Source organism: Piliocolobus tephrosceles, chromosome 18, assembly GCF_002776525.5.
Source record: "Piliocolobus tephrosceles isolate RC106 chromosome 18, ASM277652v3, whole genome shotgun sequence".
Taxonomy (NCBI): domain Eukaryota; kingdom Metazoa; phylum Chordata; class Mammalia; order Primates; family Cercopithecidae; genus Piliocolobus; species Piliocolobus tephrosceles.
In genome coordinates, this window is record NC_045451.1 from 44,972,014 (window position 1) to 44,992,507 (window position 20,494).

General features: G+C 55.0%; 1 protein-coding gene across 50 annotated transcripts in view; it reads left to right on the forward strand.

Annotated features, from left to right (window-relative positions):
• Positions 1-20,494, forward strand: part of CELF4 (CUGBP Elav-like family member 4) — a 317,087-nt gene that overhangs the window by 234,107 nt on the left and 62,486 nt on the right. For 26 of the 50 annotated variants that reach the window (XR_004228584.1, XR_004228585.1, XR_004228586.1 and 23 more), the window contains exon 3: positions 11,158-11,206. Coding sequence is in view for 44 of the 50 variants with exons in the window: in XM_031934512.1 (XP_031790372.1) it covers positions 11,158-11,206 (49 nt within the window). In the remaining 6 variants the exon portion in view is untranslated. Of the gene's footprint in view, positions 1-11,157; positions 11,237-20,494 lie in introns of all 50 variants that reach the window. The other 24 variants (XR_004228581.1, XR_004228583.1, XR_004228582.1 and 21 more) reach the window with 1 other exon arrangement.

Sequence of the window (20,494 nt, forward strand, 5' to 3'; positions counted from 1 at the left end):
GGATGGATGGATGGATGGATGGATGGATGGATGGATGGATGGATGGAGTTTGTGGCCCAGCACAACAGCAGCTTCAGTGCTGGTAGACCAAGCAGAGAGGGCAGAGCTGGGGCAGGGTGGAGGAGAGGCAGTGCAGGCAGAATGGGGCTGCGGGAACCCAAGTTCAGGGTGCATCTTGCCTCTCTGTGAGGCGTGGCCTCCCCACCCCATTCTCAGCTCTTCCCCACAGAGTCCAACATCTTCAGTTCAGCAGAGTCCAAAAGAGCCTGAGTATTCCAGAGTGGAAAGGAAAAAATGAAATGTCAGGTATTCCTCAAAGGTGACGGAAATACTAAGAAAGGCAGGGAAGATGTGAGAGGAGGAGAAATAGGAACAGGGGGACGAGGGGGAGGAGAGAGAGAAGGGGGTTGAAGGGCAGGAGGGAGAGGGTAGCTGTCGCTTATTTCGTGGTGCCAGGCACGATGCTCAGAGCTTGGCCCGAGCGATCACATTTAATCCCCTCCACACCCCATGAGGGGATATGTGGATACGCCGGATATGCCTCTCAGAGGTTAAGTAACAGCCCTGCCTTGTATGAGCAAGTATATGGCAGAGTTAAGACCGAAATCCAGGCCTCACAACTAAATCAGGGCCTGTTTCATCAGAATGATCTATCCACCGCTGTTACTTAAAAAATTGCACGCCCTCACTCCCCCACCCTGAAGAGGGTTAGTGACCCAGCCCGGCCATGCCGGCTAATTAGCTTGGTTACCACGGCAGCAGATCTTAATTAAGACCACAAGGATCCCCCCACCCTTGCCAGTGCAGCCCTGGCGTGTTCGCGGGAGCAGCAAAACGGACGTGGGGCTTGGAGACAAAGAGCCCTCTGCCCTTGGCAGTGCGGGCCTCAGGGAGCTCTGGCTGAGAGGTGGGGGCATGTAAGCCCAGCGGCAGCGTGGTCACGGGTCCACCAGTTCCTTCTTGGTGATTTTCATGGTGTCCTTCTACCTTACCTGCCACGTGCGGGAAGCATCTACCCACAAATATGGCTCCAAACCCCTACAGGGAGGGGCTCCCTCCCTCCCCCTGGGAAACCAGCAGTGGGCTTGGGGCTGGACCTCTTGAGAGACTTTTGACCACCGTAAGGGGCACCTCTTTTGTTTGTGCCAACCCAGCCCTGCCGCTTAGGTGAGGGGAAAGCATTTTGTAGAGAGATAGGAGAGGGTGGAGGCTTGGAGAAGGATGGGAGAGAGTGGTGAGAGCAGAGAGGAGGAGGAGCAGGCAGCCCTAGCTGGTCCACCTGCAGGCTCTGTCAGGGCTGCTCGCTGCTTCTCTCTGGACACTGCCGAGCAGAGCAGCCTGTTGCATAGCAACTGCCTGGGCCTATTTGTGGGGGGCTGTACCAATGAGGCTATGTGGGCTGCAAAGGATGCCGCCTGGACCGAGGCCACTGCATCCCAACCCACACCCTCCAGACCCTTTGCAAGTGGAAGGTGGGCAAGGCCTGGCTTGGACTGGAGTGAGGGGTCATTCCACAACCAAGAATGAAAGGCAACCTGGGGAAATTTGGGCCAATTCATCAAACACCTCTTATGCATAAGCTTTAGGCTCCTGTCTTCCCACAGGTGGGGAAGGCACCTGGTGCCAAGGTGCTGCTGCTCATTCTTGAACTGAACAAACATTTGCCTGGTGTCTCGGGCACCTCTGTCCAGTCACCTCTGACCTCCTGCACGCGCAGCTGCCTCCTTGCTCTTTCCAAACGTGGTCCTAGTGCAATGCTGTTTGCAAACTAACAGGAGCTCCCGCTGCCCACTCTATAAGCTCAGATCCTCCACGGCCACACCAGATCCTCCCCACCTCCACCTGCCTGCCTGTCCTCCCACCCTTGGCGACTTGCCGCACGAGCTTTCACACCCTGCTGGCCCTTCCCTCCACTCTCTTCCAGGTCTTTGGTGGTTATTCCCACCCCCACCCCATCCACACCCTGCCCACCGCATGAGTTTGCTCACCTGACTCATCAGGTTTCAGGAAGGACTGAAGGACTTGAGCCCCGTCATGAGGTCAGCAGAAGGTCTGCAGCATGGGAAGGACTTGAAAACCCTCTCCCATTATAGTTCGCTCATGCCTCCAAGACCCGAGTGCACGCCCCCAGCCAGGCACACAGCACCAACCCACACACCTGACTGCTTCCACCCTGACTCAAAGCCAGCATGCCCAAGTCCAGTCTGAATCCCCGCCATATCATTATCATACTCGGGAGCCTGTGCAGCTTCTCAGTGACCTTCCCATCATCCCCTTGAGGGCTACTTTTGAAAGAAACTGAGTCCAGAGGCGATGACTGGAAAGACGATAAGTGTAACTGGGTGGACCCAATCACAGAAGGCTTGCTGGAGGAGGAGGCAAAGGCTTGTGACTTCATTTTGCAGACACAGCTATGAGAGGAAAGGTGAAAAATGGAATGCAGCCAGTATGGGGAGATGGTGAGACCTGTCTGCAGATTACCCTGACATGACCTCAAGTGCTTTGTTTGAGGGACAGGGCGTCGGGGAAAGAAGGGACAGCCAGCCCCACCCAGGCAGCGCAGCGCTGGAAGTCTGAATGAGAGGGGTGAAGAGCAGACAGGGCCTACATGCTGGTATGTGTCCTGACCCGACAAGCATCAGATGGCCTCCTCAGAGTGGGGAGTGGGAGCAGAGACCAGATTTATTAAAAAAAATCTTATCTGGAGGGTTTGCATTTTAATAGACTCTGGATTTGCATATTTTACCAATAACCTCCGGTTCTTCTGTCTGGTCGGTGCTCACTGGCTGTCTCTCTAAACGATGATCGCCACCGCTTCAATAAACCCTTCCTAATCCAAAGGTGAAACACGCCACTTTGCTGGAGGAGGGAGGATTAAAGGGCCTTTCTCTTTGGGCTGGAAACAAGGCTGTCCGGTGGTGACCCACTTCTGGCCTCTGGGCACTCTTGCTGCAAGGGCACAGATAAGGCAGGAGGGAATGAGGGCCATGACAGGGTGTGATGGAGGATTCAGTCATCATTTGCTCAGTACTTCCTGACCATCTACTGTGCATCGGGGCCATGCTGGGCCCTGCGTGGGCCTCAGGAACTCCTCGGGGTGGAGACAAACAGACAAATGAATCCATAAATCTGTCAGGTGTCTCTGAAATCACTGCTGAGGCTGTCCTGGAGTCAGAATTTTATGCTGACAACAGGTGAGATTTCTTGAGTCTCTAACCCCTCTCTATGGAACACACCATATGCGATTTATTAAGGAGGTAATTAAAGCATTAATATATTTACAACAAGCTAGGAATAATGTGTGCCGCTTCTGCGGTTCCCCTGGGATCTCGTCTCACTAGGGGACTGCGGAAGCCCTCAGGCAAGAGTTCATTCTTTCCTCCCACAGCGACTCCAAGCCTACTAAGCACAGCCCCTGGAATTCAACAGGGCCCGTGCTTCAGACCCTGCCCTCCTGGGGCTTTAAACAAATAATTTCATCATTAATTAATTTGTTAATTACAATTCGCTAAGCGCCGGGAAGACAAATTTCTGGTGGAGGGCAGGGTCTCTGGAGAGCAAACCCACCTTTGATCCCCACAAGCTCACTGGTGAGTTCTCTGTCCTTATCGAGTTGGTTGCATCACCAGGCTTTTATCCCTATGGCTGAAAATTGTTGGTCTATCCCCTCAAAATCGTACAAAGCTTATCTTTAAAAGATGGACTGATGATCTTTCTGGAGGTAGCACTAGTGCACAGACCTGAGCAATGCTTAGAACACCTGATGATCCACAAAACACCTGATGTCTGGTGTGCGCAGATGAAGATGGGGACCCAGAAAGGCAGCCCCAGGTCAGCGTCATGGGCAGGCAATCCATGCTGTCGCACAGGGCCCACACTCAGAAGATTCCCACGCTTGGGTTTCATGCTCTGCAATCTCCATCTTTAAATTCTTAACACTTAATCTTTGAACGTGTGCTTTGCCAGTGAAGTCCATCGGGCTTGGAGTCTCTGCTCATGCACAGTTCAGCCTCTCTCCACCTGCCCGGTCCACCCATGTCCAGTGTCCCACCTGCAACCATTGGTTTCCTTTGTACCAGTCAGCAGTGGCCTAGGCACAGGTTAAGGGGGTCAGCGTTGGTCCCATTCACCCTATGGTAGCCCAGGCTGGCTGTGCTATGCCACATCGAGCCAGTCAAAAGAGGCCATGACTCAGCAAAGATGAACCTATTGCCCAGATACCTAGTATGTCCCAGGCACGGAGTTTACAATACCCTTGAAAGTTTCCTGTCCACTGTGGGTTAGGGCCAAGGGCCCATGGGAAGAGGTGATGTTTGGCTCTACTTCTCAGAGCCCACCCTCAGCTGGGACTTGACACATCAGTCCACGGCCAATGAGAAGGGAGCCCAGCAATCCTCAGGCCCAAGCTGCATTCCAGGTTGCAGGTGGGACTCCAGGGGCCTGTGAGGGTCCCCATGTCTGAGGCAGAAATCCCTTGGGAACTTCTCCTGCCTGGGGGACCTCTCTTGCAGCATTCCTGAGTTTGGCTTGCATTTCCAGCTGAAGGCACCCTCCAGGCATAAGCCACAAAATACAAACTGTGAAATTTTGGTGACTCTGCATAGGAGGTAAATGCTCTGATATTTGCATTTAAAACTGGCATTGCACAAAATAAAGATGAACTGTAAAGTCTGTGCTAATAATCTAAAATTTATAGTTTTCTTTACTTAAAGTGACATCAAATAGCAAATAAAAAAAATCCCAGGACAAGTTGAGAGAGTGAGCGAGACCAAGAAGGAAAGGAAAAAGGCTTTATATTTTAGTACTGTAATGACACTTTTTATTTTGGCGCTTGGAACAATGGGTCCTGCAAATTATGTCTGTTTTCTCAGAGCAGTGACGCTGGTGGGATTAGGACACAGACCCTCCCAGTGAGCTCTAGCGTGTTGGTCTGCTGATTCACTGTTTCCAAGACCACCCTGTGTGCTGGGGTGGGGTTGGAGGGCAGAGCATAAAACCTGAGTTCTCTGGGTGGATACGAACTGGTGTTGTCCTAAAACACCAGGGTAGATGACGAGCAGGGCCAAGTCCACACAAGCGCATCCACAAGTAGGTGGTCAAGGACTACCCCTCCTCAGAGACCACACAGGAATGGGGAGGTAAGAGCTGCCTTCCTGGTGAAGGCTGCAAATTATGTCTGTTTTGGGAAGATACGAATCTGTGCCTCCAGTGGTATTCCTCTGAAGCTTGGCGAGGTGAGCCCTTCTGCTGAGCAGGGAGCCAGGTATCTTCAGGCTCCAACATGTCCCAAAAGGAACCAGAAGGACCCTCAGCTCTGATGTTTGAATAGTCACTCTGGAGAGCATTCTGGCCATCCCATGGGCCAGTCACCTCAGCTGTCAGCGTCTATTCTCCCTCTCCCCAGCTCCCTGCAGGGCATCGGTCCCCACCTTCCAGTGCAGGCTGACCTTTGTTGAGAACCTGCTCTTCACATTTCTTCTATGATCTGGTTCAATCCGAATCCCCCCGCTCCCTCGGATGTCTGTGATGTCACATACCACTAATCAGGTGCACACATGTACTCCAGGGAAGAAGCACAGTCCTGAGGTTGCCTCTGTGAAGTAAGTCTCTCTCCATCTCCATCTTCCTTTCTCTCTCTCCCTCCTTAGTAAGGTAAGGGAGAAGAGATGTGTATAGGCAGGAAAATGTCACTCACCAGCCCAGTGAGCTAGCCCAGGTCATACCAGGACCAGGAAAGGAGTAGTAGGAACCGGTGGGCTGAATCAGGGCCACCTTCTCAGACAGGGAGGGGCCCTCTGCACCCTGGTCCTCGGGGAGGGAGGCAGCAGAGACCTGCAGAGGCTGGTGGGAGTAGACTTGGCAGCACAGAACCAGAACCAGAACCAGAACCACATGCAAGAGGAGGCAGGGGAAGTGGCGAGGTTGGGAGGGAGTCAGGAAAGAGCAGCTTGGCCTGTCTGTCTGTCTGTCTGTCTGTGTGCCCACGAGCCGCAGGCCTCCCCTTCCACAGGGAGCCACACTGGACAGGTGAAGCCTTTCGACCAGCTCAATCATCGTATTTATTCTAATTGTATCGTAATCGTCCCCAAGGAGGCTGGTTCAAATGAGCTTGACATTATTAAAATTTTAATGCCCGGTTTTCATAGCTGAATGAATATTTAAAGGGTATGTCCCAGCTTAAGTTATGATGATGAAGAAATTAATGGAATGTCTTGTTTAATGCATGGATATGTGTTGATGCAAAAAGTGGCAGAGGGATGGGGAGGGGGAAGGGAGGCAGAGCCTGAGTGGAAGAGGAAAGGGGCCATCCACCTGCCCACCCCTGCCACAGGTGGGAGCAGAGACAGCTCTAGGTCTGGGCCAGGCCCACCCATTTCCCCAGAGGGGCGCTTGGCTGGAAGTAGAAACACAGTCCGCAAAGGTTTGTGATGTCCCCAGAGGACTGACCCCAGGAGCCTCCAGAGAAGCTGCAGGTAGCTGTTCCTGACCCAGGGAAGGCAGGTCTGGCTCACCAAACCCCCTTCGGGCACCTGGAGGAGGACACCAACTGAAGGCCACGGGGCATCCATGGGGACACTGAGGACATCTCGGAAAGAGAATCGGCAAGGAAGGCTCCTGTGCCCCAGCCCGGATTCCCAGCAGCCACAAGCCCCAGGGCCTGCGGGGAGGACAACGCGCTAGTGGAGAGGAATGGCTGACAGAGGAGCAGAGACGGGGGCAGGAAAAGCACCAAAGGGGTCCTGAGGCAATGGCCAGGGTCCCAGGGGGCGAAGTTACAAGAAGGCCAAGGAGATGGCTCCCGGCCTTCGGTCTTCCTCCTGGCCTCAACTCTTGGCTCTTCCCTCCTCTCCTGGCTCTTGCCCTGACCCCTCTGGTCTCCTTCACCCTTGCCCTCTCGGGCATTCTCTTCACCTCTCCCCTTGCTCTGTCATCGTGCTCTGCCTCTTTCTCTCCCCATCTCTGTTGCCTGGCCCAGGCTCCTCTCCCAGGACAGATGTGCTCCGTCCTCCTCCCTCTTCAGGGCAGAATCAGGGCTGGGTGAGGCTGGCCGAGGACTAGGGGAGGGAGGGAGGTTTCCCCTCAGGCCGGGGCCACCTGTACAGAGCCTGCTCCAGCTGAGAAATCTTCCCAACCAAGCCTGACACTTTATTTCTGCTGAGAATTAAGAAAGCACAGGGCCGTATATTATCTCACCATCTAGCCCGGCACCTCTCTGACAAGCCCCTCAAAGGCTGTCTGGATGCTGACCACCATCAGATTATAATGGGACATGAAAAATGACCCCAGGAGCCATGGCTGCATGGGAACCAATTCAATTCTCCTTTACCAATCTGTTTAGAGCACCCCGTAGGTGCCTAGCCCATGGCTGAAGGCAGCTGGGAGGCTGGATAAGACCCCATGTTCCTGCTGTCAGAAAGCCCACAGTAAAACTGGAGAGAAGCAGAGGGGCCTGTGTGTGAGGGGTGAGCCCAACAGCACACCATGGAGGAGGTCTGCCTGCACCATGCAGGGACCGTCTGGTTGGGAGGGCTCCTGGGGCAGGGATGCTAGGCCAAAGCGTAACAGGCGCCCAGGTACCAAGGACAGTGGGCTGGCTGCCTACGACTGGGGTGGCCTCTAGGGCGGAAGCCTGCACACACAGGGAGATTTCATTTGCCCAGTTTAATTTACCATGGAAAATGGGACCCATCATATCAGAAATAGCTCTACCCTGGCCATGCCAATCCGCAGGACTCACCCCAGCTGCTCTCGGGCCCAACTAGAGAAGACTGGCCATAAAACACAGAAACGAGGCGCCAGGAAAGGAGTCTCCTCCAGTGGTCCAGCCTTCCTCCCACACAGGATGAGGCCCCTAGGGATGTGGGGTCTGCCTAGCATGCTCTGGCCCCAGGAATGGCATCACTTCCCAGTTGGGACAGAGCAGCAAAGCCCAACAGATTCTGGTTCACACTCCTCTGCCTACCGCTTCTCAGCCAGGCCTTCCTCCCATCCTTGCAAGGGAAGCCTGAATTCCCCATCTGGCTCCCTGCCCCCCTCTTTTTCCCCCACCCCCCTGGCCTCTGCTTGGAACTTTCCTGGACCATCCCAAGCCCATTCCGCTTGCTCCCAGCATCTCCTAAATGAGTAGACAGATGTCAGGAGTCCTGGGTTTATCTTGATATCACCATTTACAACCTTTGTGACCTCAGGCTAACTTCTTAACCTATCTGAAACTCCATTTCCTTTATTTGCATACATCATAGGAGAAGTTGTGATGATCTAGCAATGCGATGAGTATAGCAACTGTTCCTGTTCTCAGGGGTGTTGTGGATCCTTGGTGAGGCCTAGGCTGCCTAAGCTCCACCCCCACTTGCAAGTCAAATTCCAGCCTTGAGTGTACCTTTTTAATGGAAAATGTGGAGCTCCTTGTAGTACCCTTCCCAATGGGGTACCAATCAGGCTTCATGAACTAGGGGGCTTATTTGTTGGTTAGAGCTGTCATAGCAAAGTTCCACAGACCAGATGGCTTAAACAATGGAAATGTATTTCTCACAGCTCTGGAGGTTGGAAGTCCAAGATGAAGGTGTGGGCAGGATTGGTTTATGATGAGGGCTCTCTTCCTGGCTTGAAGACAGCAGCCTTCTTGCTGTGTCCTCCTATGGCCTTCTCTGGGTGCACATCCCTGGTGTCTCTTCCTCGTCTTGTGAGGACATCAATCATATGGGATGAGGGCCCTACTCTTATAACTCCATTCAACCTTAAGTACCTCCTTAAAGGCACTATTTCCAAATACAGTAACATTGGGGGTTAGGGCTTCACCATATGAATTTTGGGGGGACACATTTCAGTCCATAACAGAAGCCAAGTAGACTAGGCTCAAAGCATGAATAGACTGTCAAGAGGAGGAGGCTGGGAGGGACAGCAGGGAACTTGCAGGCCCAGGGAACGGACCTGGGGGAGGAAGGTGCCAGGATGTGCGGTGGGACTGGTGCAAGAGGTGTTGGGGCCAGATTTTGGCCAGGGGGTTCAGGCAGAACAGATACTTGATTTGCTGGCCCAAAGAACCTGGCCTCAGTCTCCCTTTATGGGATGGGTATTTTCCCCATGTACTTCCTCCTTAGTCCCCTCCTCCTGGAGCAGCTGAGGTCAAATGAGATAAAATATGACAAAGCCAAAGGCCATCGTATTGGTAGCACTCATGTGCCTACTCATCCTGGCTGAATCCCAGCTCCACTGCTCCTCAGAGCTTTGTTCTTCTCATTGAAAAGATGGATATAATAATCCCTACCTCAGAGAATTGTAAAATTACATAAGCAGAAAAGCTGTAGAAATCTGTCCAAGAGAACATCAGGGCTGGAACTGGGTCCAGGTCAGTCCTTAAGACCTGTTTTGGGGGAGAAGAATGCCGCAGGTTTCAGAGAAGGGAAGGCTAGGAGGGCGGGGCATTCCAGGAGGACAGGGCAGCCTAGGAAAGGGTGAGATGCTGAGTCCCAAACAGTACTGGACAGGCAACCAGGAGCAACCTGGCTCCCTCCTGAATCACCTCTCCCATAGCCAGATGCCTGGGTGGCCTTCTGGATCCTTCCCTCAAGGACTGGAAAGGAGCTGGTTCACAGGGAAGCCAGGAACTTCATTACATTCCTCTTCTTTCTCCCTGTGATTGGAGTTTGTTGTAACACGGCAGTGTTCTCTGCTGCCAGGACTTGGGAACAAAGCACCTTGCTTCCCCTCAACTCCATAAGGGATGTCAAGTGGGGACCTGGTGGTGAACAATGACACCCTGGGTCCCTCTCGGTGGGCTGGCCCCGGCATCCTCCCCTGCTGCCTCTGGCTACCTGTGCCTCCTTCCTTGTCGGCTGCGTCCTGCCTCCCATCTCTGTCCTTCCCGGCCGCGGCTCTGCCCTTCCCCTGGCCTCGTGCTCACCTTGCTGAGTCACAGGCACCCATACTCCCCCACCCAGTTGTCTTGATGCAGCCAAAACTCACTTCAAGTCCTAGACCAGAAGGCAGGAGGAAGCTTGTGACTGGCTGGTCCAGCCGCTGTACGGGAGGGAATTGGCAACGCAAGGTCTCAAAGCGCAGGACAGATATGCAGAAATCTCCCCGCAGGCCCCGTTTCCCAGCCGTGTCCTGCCACGTGGTAGCCTTGGGAAGCACCTGAATTCCTCTTGGCCTCAGCCTCTCCATGTCTTAAATGGCGGTGTTTGTACCAGCCCCACTGCCTCTCTGAGTCTGAGTTTGTGAGAGAAACGCAGATGCAAGAAAGGCTCAGGGAGGTGCATAAGGGCAGAAGCACTGGTGAAGACATCAGGTCCAAATCCGCTTGCATGATTCTCCTCATGTTTATTGCTTAAAACATGCTGAAACCTCTGGGCTGTAGAGCCCACCCTGGTGCCTCTCGGTGAGCCTTGAAGCCAGGCAGCCACCCAGGGATGCTTGGAGTCCAGAGACCCCTAGTGGCCTGAATGGGCCATTGACACAGATCCCCAAGAGGGAAGACAGGCTGGCAGGCTAGGGGAGTCAGGCGTTGCTCTCCTGTCCTCCTGGCACCCAGACACCACAGGGGACAAGTAGCTGTGCCCACTCTGCGCACTCCCTGAGAGAACGGCCCTAGTTGCAACCGGGAGCCACAGCCCTGAACTCTGCTTTAACCTTGGAGCTGGATGGCCCAGGGCGTTGGCCACGCCTGATCCACAGGCCACATCTACCAGCTGGTAGGTGCTGGGATGAAGCTGGATGCCCTGGCCTGGGTGGGGTCCATCTGCAGCCAGCGACAGCTCATTTCCATAAAGGCAGATGTCTTGAGTGAACCAGGGCTGAGCCAAGGGTGTACTGTGGGGACACAAAGGCCTGTGTGACACAGGGACGGGCAGCATTTCTGTCAACCTGAGATTCTGCTATCAAAGGCTAGCAGGACTTGCTTGGAGTAGGAGGAGGAGGCACCTCAAGGTCTCCTGTCCAGAGACACCCTCCTGAAAGAATGGGGCCATGGGGCTGTGCCGTTGAGGGGAGACGGACAGCGCTTTGGTGAAGGTGTGTGTGCTTGCAGCAGCGTGTGGGAGCTTGTGTCTGTGGATGCAGTCTGTGTACCTGCATCCACCTGCGCACCTGAGTGCTGGGTGTCTGCCCCTCACCCACAGGCCTGCTGTAACTCTGTCTCCCTGTGCTCTGTTGCAGATGAACCGGCCAATCCAGGTGAAGCCTGCGGACAGCGAGAGCCGAGGAGGTAGTAGCTGCCTGCGCCAGCCCCCTTCACGTGAGGGCCCACTTGTCTCTGCCCCTCCCTCCCCTTCTCACTCCTCCCTCCTTTTCCCGATGCAGCAATGTGATGCAGCGACTCCCTGCCTCCTCCTCTTGCCCCTCTGGTGACCTCATGGCTAAGGGTTGGGGACAGAGCTTTGGAGCTCTGGGTGACTGGTGTGGAGAGATGAGGGAAGGGGGGCGATTGGGGTCTTCCAGACGGTGGGGTTTCTGCCTCTCTGAGTAAACAAGTGCCATGTCTCGGGGCATTCTTCTCCCCTCCGTTAAAACACCAAAAAGGGTGTGCCCACCTCGGTGTTGCCAAGGAAAACCCCACCGTGATGGGGCTTGTGCGGTCAGAAAGGAGACAGGAAGTGGTCGTAACTGTGCCGTAGGAGGATTCAGGCCACAGGAGGCAAATCTGAGTGGCCCATGGGAGTGTGGGCACGCAAGGCCAGCACTGAGGCAGAGATCCTGGACATAGAGGCAGGCAGTCGGACAGGTGCCTGGAAAGGGACAGAGGAGAAGGACACAGCCTCACTCCACAGACACTTGTCCCAGAACGTGAAGCCCGCCGGAGACTGGCCGTGGAGAGGCTGGGGAAGGGAATGCCACACCTTGAGGCTCACCCCTGAAAGGGCCAGGCAGATGGCCAGCCAGGGGCAGCTCCATCACCAAGTGACAGCATCCTCTTGGCATAGTGCCTGTGTGTCTGTACTGCCCCTCCCTCCTCATCCCAGTCACAGAGTAACCAGGGCCGACCCTGGCCCTAGGCTCCCCTAGATGAGATTCAAACATACTCCGACATTAAAAGAAAATGAAAGGCAAGGACATGGCAAAGAAAATACATCCAGCCTCCAAGATCAGGCCTCTCTTACCCAGGCACTAGCTCCTCCCACAACAAACTGCCCCCGTGATACAGAGTCCATCATACCTCACCTGTGGGAGAGAAACAGACTCACCAGCACAACAGGGTAGAAGAATGTGCAGGCTCCTGCCAGGTGCCCCCTTCCAGGCCCACTTCCTTGGGGAGGGAGGCATTGTCCTTCCTGATCACCAGCCCCCGGCACTCACACTGAGCCTCATCCCCACTGGGCCCAGACGTTGCTCTGAACTGAGCTCTCAGGCACTTCCCCGGGGAAGGGGGCCCAACAGAGGCTCCGAGCAGGTGAAGGACCCCCAAGTAGAGACTGTCCTCTCCACCAGCAAGGGGCCCAGCCTGAATTCCCACAGAGGAACAGCCAGGCAGTGAGCCAAACAGCCATACAGAAGTGGGACACTCCCAGACGACAGACAGGCGGTGGCTCCCCACCTCCAGCTTCCTCCCACAATGGGAGAGACCTTGGCCGCTCTTCCACCAGAGACAGGAGCGGCCCAGAAAGGGTTTAGAAAAGTTGAGAACACCCATGAGGCCTCCAAGGGGAACGTAAGGAGTTGGGGCCTTTTGTTGCCCTGAGAAGGTGACATTAGGTACAGCCTCCAAAGTGGCCCCAGCCTACCCTTCCCCCCGCCAGGGCTGGGGTGTCCAGTATGAGGGTCCAGGTAGTAAGATGGGACAGCCGGTCACAGCTGCCCTCCACCTCCCGGCTAGGAGCTCTTGGCTTCTGCCAACCCCGCCATGCCCTGGGCTCTGGCCTGAGTGTCTGTGTTCACCACCCTCCCCTGGCCCAGGCCCAGTGTTCCAGGTTTCTCCCTGCTCATTAGATCAGCCAGGGACTGAGGAATTTCTCTCTCCCTCATTTCCTCAGAAAGTTTACCGGGAAATCAAGGGCAAAAAGTCAAGTAGGCGAAAGCTACTTGCAAATTTGGAGAGCCAGTTGTCCTGGAGGGTGCTGTGGTGTGGCCGCTGGTGATCCACTCATCCTTGGGGCCTGGGCCTGCTCAGAACACTTCTTCATCCGCTCAGTCAGGCCTCTGCCCTCCAGCCCCAGCAGGGCACCGACCCAGGCACAAGGCCTCTAGGACTCGCCCCTCCTAACCTTGACCTCAGATCCTACGCACTAGGGCTTGGGCTGGTGTCTTGGTGCTGCCTGAAAGGATCCCATGGCCCAGGGCACAGACACACCTCCTCACACCCACGGAGTGCTCCGGTCCTAAGGACCCTGGTAGTCAAGGTCCAGTTGGTTGAGGGGTAAAGATGCTTCAGGCGTGAGGGGCCCACGTGAGCGAAGCCCACCTGGTTTGTGCTGCCTGCTCCTGTCCCTTCCTTGGCAGTGAGAGGAGTGCCATCCTCACTCAGCCTCGTCCAGGGCACATGAGGCCCACAGCAGTGGGAGGCGTGTCTCCTGGAGACCGTCACCCAGGCACACAGTGACCCACCTGCAGCCCCCTATTCACACGGCCCGGCCAGGAGGCAGTGGCGCAAGGAAGCTCTCACGGATGGGCAGGAAAGCTGGGATAGCAGGTGCCAGCAGCAGTTCCGGAGAGGAGATCCCCCAGGCGGGGGCAGCCAGAGGCCTCGGGGGAGGTGGCACTTCTGGTCTTGAAGGTGGGAGATCCCACAGCTGGAGAAGGGAGGATGGCATGAACAAGGGCCACCAACCCAGGCCTCTGAGGGCCACAAGGAGGCGCCATCTGGTGCAGGGCAGGCAGGTCAGAGTCCAGGCCATGTTCTCCAGCACTGGAGAGGGGTGTCTGGAATCCCCTCTGCCCAGCAAGGCCGTGCTGGGCTCTAACTCAAACCTTTCTCTCCCTGAACTTGCCTCAGAGGCAATAGCTCTCTGACTCCAAGATGCTAACCTCATCGGCTTTCCCCCATATATCTCCTGCGGCTGACACTCGCCCCGAACCAGATTAATCAGCTCTTTTACCCTTGGGGGGGGGGAAGGGGGGGGGGGGGGGGGGGGGGGGGGAGAGCCAAACCTAAACATCTATTAATTACATATTCAATATTAAACAGCGAGATGGCCCTGAGTCAGCACTATCACCAAGCTGTGTGTTTTTTTTAAAGAAAGTTAGTTTAAAATAATTTAATAGCCATTAAATACCTCTGGGGAGAAGTGAACATTTTAAAAGATTAAATAAATAGGCAGCAGGATAGGGGAATAGAGAGAAGGGATGGGAGAGGAGCGGAGAAGGTGGTGTGATGGCAGCGGGCAGGACGAGAGGAGAGAAGGGAAGGTGGTGAGAAAGTAGAGAGGTGAGGGGAGAAGCGGCAGCAGGAGGAGGGGCAGTGAGGCCTTGAAGACAGTGGGTGAGGGAAGACTGGGGCACAGTGGTGTGGGGGGAGCAGAAGCCGGCAGTGGCCACAGAAGAAGGGGGAGGGTCAGCCCCAGGCCAGGCTCAGCAGTGAGCCAGGTTACGAGTCCCCAAAACCCAGAGGACACAGGATACCCGTCCCCAGCTGCCCTCCAGGTACTCTTGAATGCTCGTAAGCAGCACAGAAAGATGTCTTATCTGCTTAGGATTTGGGCAACATGTGAGGGCCTTTGGCCAGGGGGCAAGAGAAAGGCTTCTCTCCACCTCACTCAGCTCAGAGCGGGCTGCAGCCCACTGCATGGCCACATCGTGGTTCCACCTTCTCATCCCCCATCTCAGGCCTCTAGACGCATTCCTAGTCACATCCACCCACATGTACGAGGTGTGGGGGTGTCTAGGGATGGGCATGGGCAGAGTGTTGGCAGGTCTGTGTGCACAGGAGTGGCTTTGTAACTTTCAAGGCTCCTGTCTCTGACACGCATGGATTGCTGGCTGAGGCTGACAGGCTACTGTCCTATCAGGAGCAGTTCAAGCAGCTCTTTTTCCTTTGGTGTGAGGATAGTGCCAGCCTTGCCTCTGGAGGGTTTGGAGTGGAGATATAGGTACAGAAGGAAGTGGAGCTGGCCGGTGTTTGGCTGGAGCAAGCACCAGGAAGAGTCCAGGAAGAGTACAGGATGCAGTTCTTGTTCTGGAGGAAGGTTCTTATCCGGAATGAGCTCCAGCTCAGGCACACCACCTTCCCTGGGCCTTCATCTCCTCACCTGGGAGTCTCAGGAGTCATCATCCATAAAGCTGCTATTTACAGAACACTGACTGAGTGTTAGGGATTTTATGGAAATATGGTTTTGTTTTGTTTTTGAGACAAAGTGCTTTTGTCGCCCAGGCTGAAGTGCAATGGCACGATCTTGGCTCACTGCAACCTCCGCCTCCAGGGTTCAAGCGATTCTCCTGCCTCAGCCTCTGGAGTAGCTGGGATTACAGGTGTGTGCCACCACGCCTAGCCAATTTTTATATTATTAGTAGAGATGGGGTTTTACCGTGTTGGCCAGGCTGGTCTCGAACTCCTGACCTCAGGTGATCCACCCGCCTTGGCCTCCCAAAGTGCTGGGATTACAGGCATGAGCCACTGCACCCGGCCAGAAATATGTTTAATTTATACAGCAACCTCAAGGTATGGATGTTCTTGGCTCCACTTAAAGGTACAAACCAAGGTACAGAGAGGCCAGATAACTTGTTCCAGGGCACACAGACAGAAAGTGGCAGAGCCAAAATTCTAACTCCTACCTGTCAGCCACGAGAACCCAGGTTACCTATATTCCTCTCACTCCCAGGAGGGCTTCTCGGACTCTGGGTGGCCTAGGGGCAGTGGGTAGGCACCACAGACATTTGTCTCACCTTTAGGCCCATTCTCAAGGTGGCTGAAGTGAGAGAAGCGGGGTTCCAGGTGAGGGAGGCAGGGCTAGGCTGGACAAGGAGCTCCCAGACCTACCCATAAGACATGAAAGACCAGGGTAGGAGTGGATCAGAGAAGAGAGAACTCACTGTGGCCTGGAGTAAGCAGGAAGGGCTTCCTGGAGGAAGTGGGAATTAGGAATTAGATCAAGAGGTATAGAGCTGGGATACAGTGAGGACACAAAGTGAAAATGGGGCCTTGAACACAAGGCCAAGGGGTTGGGCTTATCACCACTGGAAGCAGGAGCATTGATCCTGGGTAAGAGATCACAGACAGAGAGAGCAGGAACGTCCCTGGACAGGAAGAGAAGACAGGCCCCTGCTACCACCACCAGGAGCAGGGGTTCCAATTAAGTAGGGAAGAAAGGCCAAAGAGGAGCCTCCCCAGGAGCCATCTCTCTGCCTGGGGGAACCAGTTATCCCCCAAGAGCACACTGAACAAGTTGTATTTAAACTCAGATTTACCCCCAAAATAAGCAAACCAATTTCTTAACCAGTGATGCTGGCTGCGGACTGAGCCAGGTGGAGAGCAGGCCCCTCGGCCCCCTCAGAGGTGTGATACCTCCCTAGGGCATGCGCTGCGGTGTCCTGTGCCTCCTAGCAGGCAGGCACACCCAACCCCGAGACCCCAAAGCTGGCTCATGCTCAGCTTCTAAATGGAGTCTCCATGGGTGTCCGTAGGGAGCTGCTCTGCAGTCCTGACCACTTCCTCTCCTCCCAGGTCTCAGTCCAGGTGACAGGACAATCCCTCCACCAAGGTACCTCCTGCAGCCAGGTTGTGGGGCCTCCTTTCAGGAGTCAGAGACGAGGAAGCTCTGACTACCGTGGCCTCAGGAAGCCAGTTTGTTTGGGAAGCTCCTGGGCTGAACGGAGGTGTGTGCCCAGCCCTCTCAGTGGGCCCAAGAGGGTCAGCAGCCAGACAGGGGCCCTGCAGGAGGGGACGAAGTGGCTGAGACTTGGCTCAGGTATAGCAGACCGCAGACGCGTGCCGTCTGCCCTGTGTCCCTGGGGTGGACGTTTCTTTCCAGGAGTGTGTGTGGAACTGGGCGTGTCTGCAGTGTCTCTATCAGTGACCATGAGTGCGTGGCACACGGGGGGTGCTCCATGGGAAAACTGTGACAGCACCCCGGGCTCCTCCAGATGCAGTGCAGATGAGGCCCACTTTGCCTAAACCCCAGTGTGATGGTTACTGCTAGGAGGTGGGGACGGTCTTTGATGATGCTGGCTGGGGTGGGGCACGGAGTGGGGCCACCAGGTTTTATCTCATCAACACAAAATGACAGAAAAGCCAGCAAGGTGGCTGGCTGGGGAGAAGCTAGAAACCATGAAGAGTTGGGAGGAGAGTCCTGGAAAAGAGGGGACTTGAGGACTCCCTAGGGGCTGTCACCTGTCTGTCTTCATCTCGTCCGTGTGCCTGGACCTGTGTCTGCCTCGGTCTCTGTCTGTCCTGTGGGCTCCCTTTGTCTCTTTCTACCCAACGGCCACATGAGAACCAAGTGGAAGCTCGGTTCAGCAGGGCCTTGGGGATAACAGGCCCAACTCTTGTCTCCCAAGGCACAGGCTTAGGAGGGGGCAGGTCTAGCACTGGGGAGTCCATCCAGAGGGAACACAGCAAGAAAGAAAACCACCTTCTAGGGTCTGCCACCCCTCTCCAGGAACCCGGAACTGAAAAGCACATGACACACAGACACACACAGGTGGCCACCTGCATAGCAGAATCAGGCCCGATTGCATAGAGAAGCTGCCACATGAAACCACCGGCCGACAACACACCTCTAGCTGTGGCAAGTGAGGCCCGGGCTGGAGGTCCCACCGCTGAGGGGCTCCTGAGTCTCTCCCTGGCCAATGGGAGCCTGTTTTCCTTCAGGGGCTTTTATCAGGCCCAGGGGAGATCAGCCAAGCAGGCAGCTGAGAACTGAACCCAGGACAAGCGAAGGGGGGCAGGTGAAGGCAGGCAGGCAGGGCTGAGCTGGCCATAAGAATGTCCTGTTGTTCCCCCCACAAACTGCAGGGGAGCCTGGAGGAGGGGAAGGGGAGCAGCCTGGGGCACCAGCCTGGAGGAGGGGGAGGGGAAGGGGAGCAGCCTGGGGCACCAGCCAGGAAGGGGGTCCTGGCAGGGTGGTGGCCCTAAGCTATCTGCAGACCCCCTGGGAAGTTTCAGAGGGTGAATGGACCTCTTTTATGTTCCCTTACCCTCCCCAAGTCCTGCAGAATTGCTCATCTTCCTCCCTTAGCCTCCGTATCTAGACTTGGGAGCCCATGCCCGTGTTTCTTTCTTTCCTTTTCTTTCTTTCTTTTTTTTGAGACAGTCTCACTCTGTCAGCCAGACCGGAGTGCAGTGGCGCAATCTCAGCTCACTGCAACCTCTGCTTCCCATGTTCAAGCAATCCTCCTGCCTCAGCCCCCAGAGTAGCTGAGATTACAGGCACCCACCACCATGCCCAGCTAATTTTTATTTTTATTTATTTATTTGTATTTTTGGTAGAGACAGGGTTTCGCCATGTTGGCCAGGCTGGTGTTGAACTCTTGACCTCAAATGATCCACCTGCCTCGGATTCCCAAAGTGCTGGGATGATAGGCATGAGCCACTGCGTGGCTGGGAGCTTGTGTTTCTTCCCTCCCTGCGCTCCCACATCTTGTGTCCCTGTGTGCATGTCTCTCAGCCTGTCTCCGGTGGGACCTGGGCAGGGCGAGGAAGGTATGAGAGGGATGGGGTCCGGTCTGACAGCCTGGGAGGCATCCCTGAGACAGCTGCTGGCCAAGTGTCCCACGTTCCTGCAGCCTTTAGCTGCTCCCAGCACTCTTTACAGGGTCTTCAGGACGTCCCCTCATGGCACCAGCACTGGTGTGGCAGTGGAGTCCCGCTGTGCCAGCTAATGAGGTTGGACACAATGTGAGTAACTGGGCTCCCAGGCTCTCCCTGAGGCCACGTTCCCCACCATAAACCCGTGGCCGATTGCATCCTCCTGGCCCCTCCACCATCTGTAGCCCTATCGGTTCCTGTGGCTTTTAAAATCCTATTTAAATTCCTCATTACTCCTCCGAGCATTATTTTATTTCTAAACAGACACAGACAACGTGTTGTCTGCAAGGGCTTCAGGGCCTGACTGGCGCCAGCTGTGGAGTGTGGGCCCAGGCGGGGCAGCATCGAGCAGCAGCGGTGGGACAGGCCCTGGGGCGTGGCTGGGGAGACCCCTAGCCACAGCTGCTGACTTTCGGCACTGGGTTTCTCCCTTCCAGACTCTTCTAGCTATTCTGTCCCGTACTAGGAAAGCAGTTTAGTGAGTGTGCAGATGAACTGGACATGCAAGCTGGCCCCGCTTTACAAAAATTCAATATACAGAAGTGTCCATTTTCCAATCTTAGGAGTCAGCGAGTGACTCACTGAACAAAAGCTTCTGGGCGCACAGCAACTTCTCAGAGCTCTGCTGAGGAAGCCCTCGGCCCAGGCAGGAGGGGCTGCAGAGAAACATCCGGAGGACTGGGATCACAGCACGTTGAAAATTAATCTGAAATTACACTGAGTCCATAAGAAACTAAGAGCCTCCTCCCAGGTCCAGCCTGTCCTTACTCACTGATTTGGTGCTGGTTTGGACTCTGCCTGGGAGAGCCCGGGATGAGCAGAGCTAAACCCACCCCAGCATGGAGGGTGCAGTCTGGGAGAGAAGGCGTCCAGTGACTGAAGGAGGAGTCTGCCCCTCAGAGGCGGAGAACCCCCACCCTCACCTGCCCACCTGCCTCCACAATTCCTGTCCCACAGAGGCCTCTGAAAGGTGGGTCGTGTGTGGGTTCCACTTGTGGCCCCTATATATGTGTTTTGGGGGCTGCATATCCTTGTTCCAGACCCTGCTCCAGACCTGGACACCCACAGCTCATCACCATAGCCCTTCCACAGCCATGTCCTTGGTCAAGGGTCCTGGAGAGGCATCACAGGAAACCAAGGGGAGTTTGGATTAGGGGATAGCTACCTGCCCAGTTGGCCAGGACACAGCACCTCCTAGGCCTGGGGGGTGGGCAGGAGCCCTTATGTCTACCCTACCCCCACCCTATGAGTCTGCCTCTCACCCATTTTGCATTTTAAAACATTTTTAAGAAGCAAAACAACTCCATTGCCTCTTTCAGTCTCCTCTCCAGGCCTTGGGTGCCTGCTTTGCCTGCCTGTCCTGTCCTGTCCCCTACCTGAATTTCTCAAGCTATAGGTGGGCATATTTTCCCTTGAACACTAACCAGCCCCAGGCGCATGTCCTGACAGATCTTTTGTATACTTGAATCCCAGGTTTACTGGGGGCTGATGTTTAAGAAATGGCATTACAACACAGGAGTTTCGTGTGAGACATAAGACAGCATGGCCAGATGGTCCGCGGTGCTCAGACCAGCCCTGTGCAGGTGGTTTGAAAGATTAGGAAGGGCTGAAGGATTAGACACTTCCTGGCCAGGCCCAGTTGCTCACCCAGGGCATGGCTTCCTTGATGGTCAGGAAGTGCTGTCACCTATCTGACCACATTCCCTGCCATTTTTGCTTTAGCATTTCCAGCCACTAGGTTCCCTAAATCACGGTGCAGTATTTCTCTGCCTTGGGGTTTTATTCTCAATGATCCCTGTTCCTTTTTTTTTTTTTTTTTTT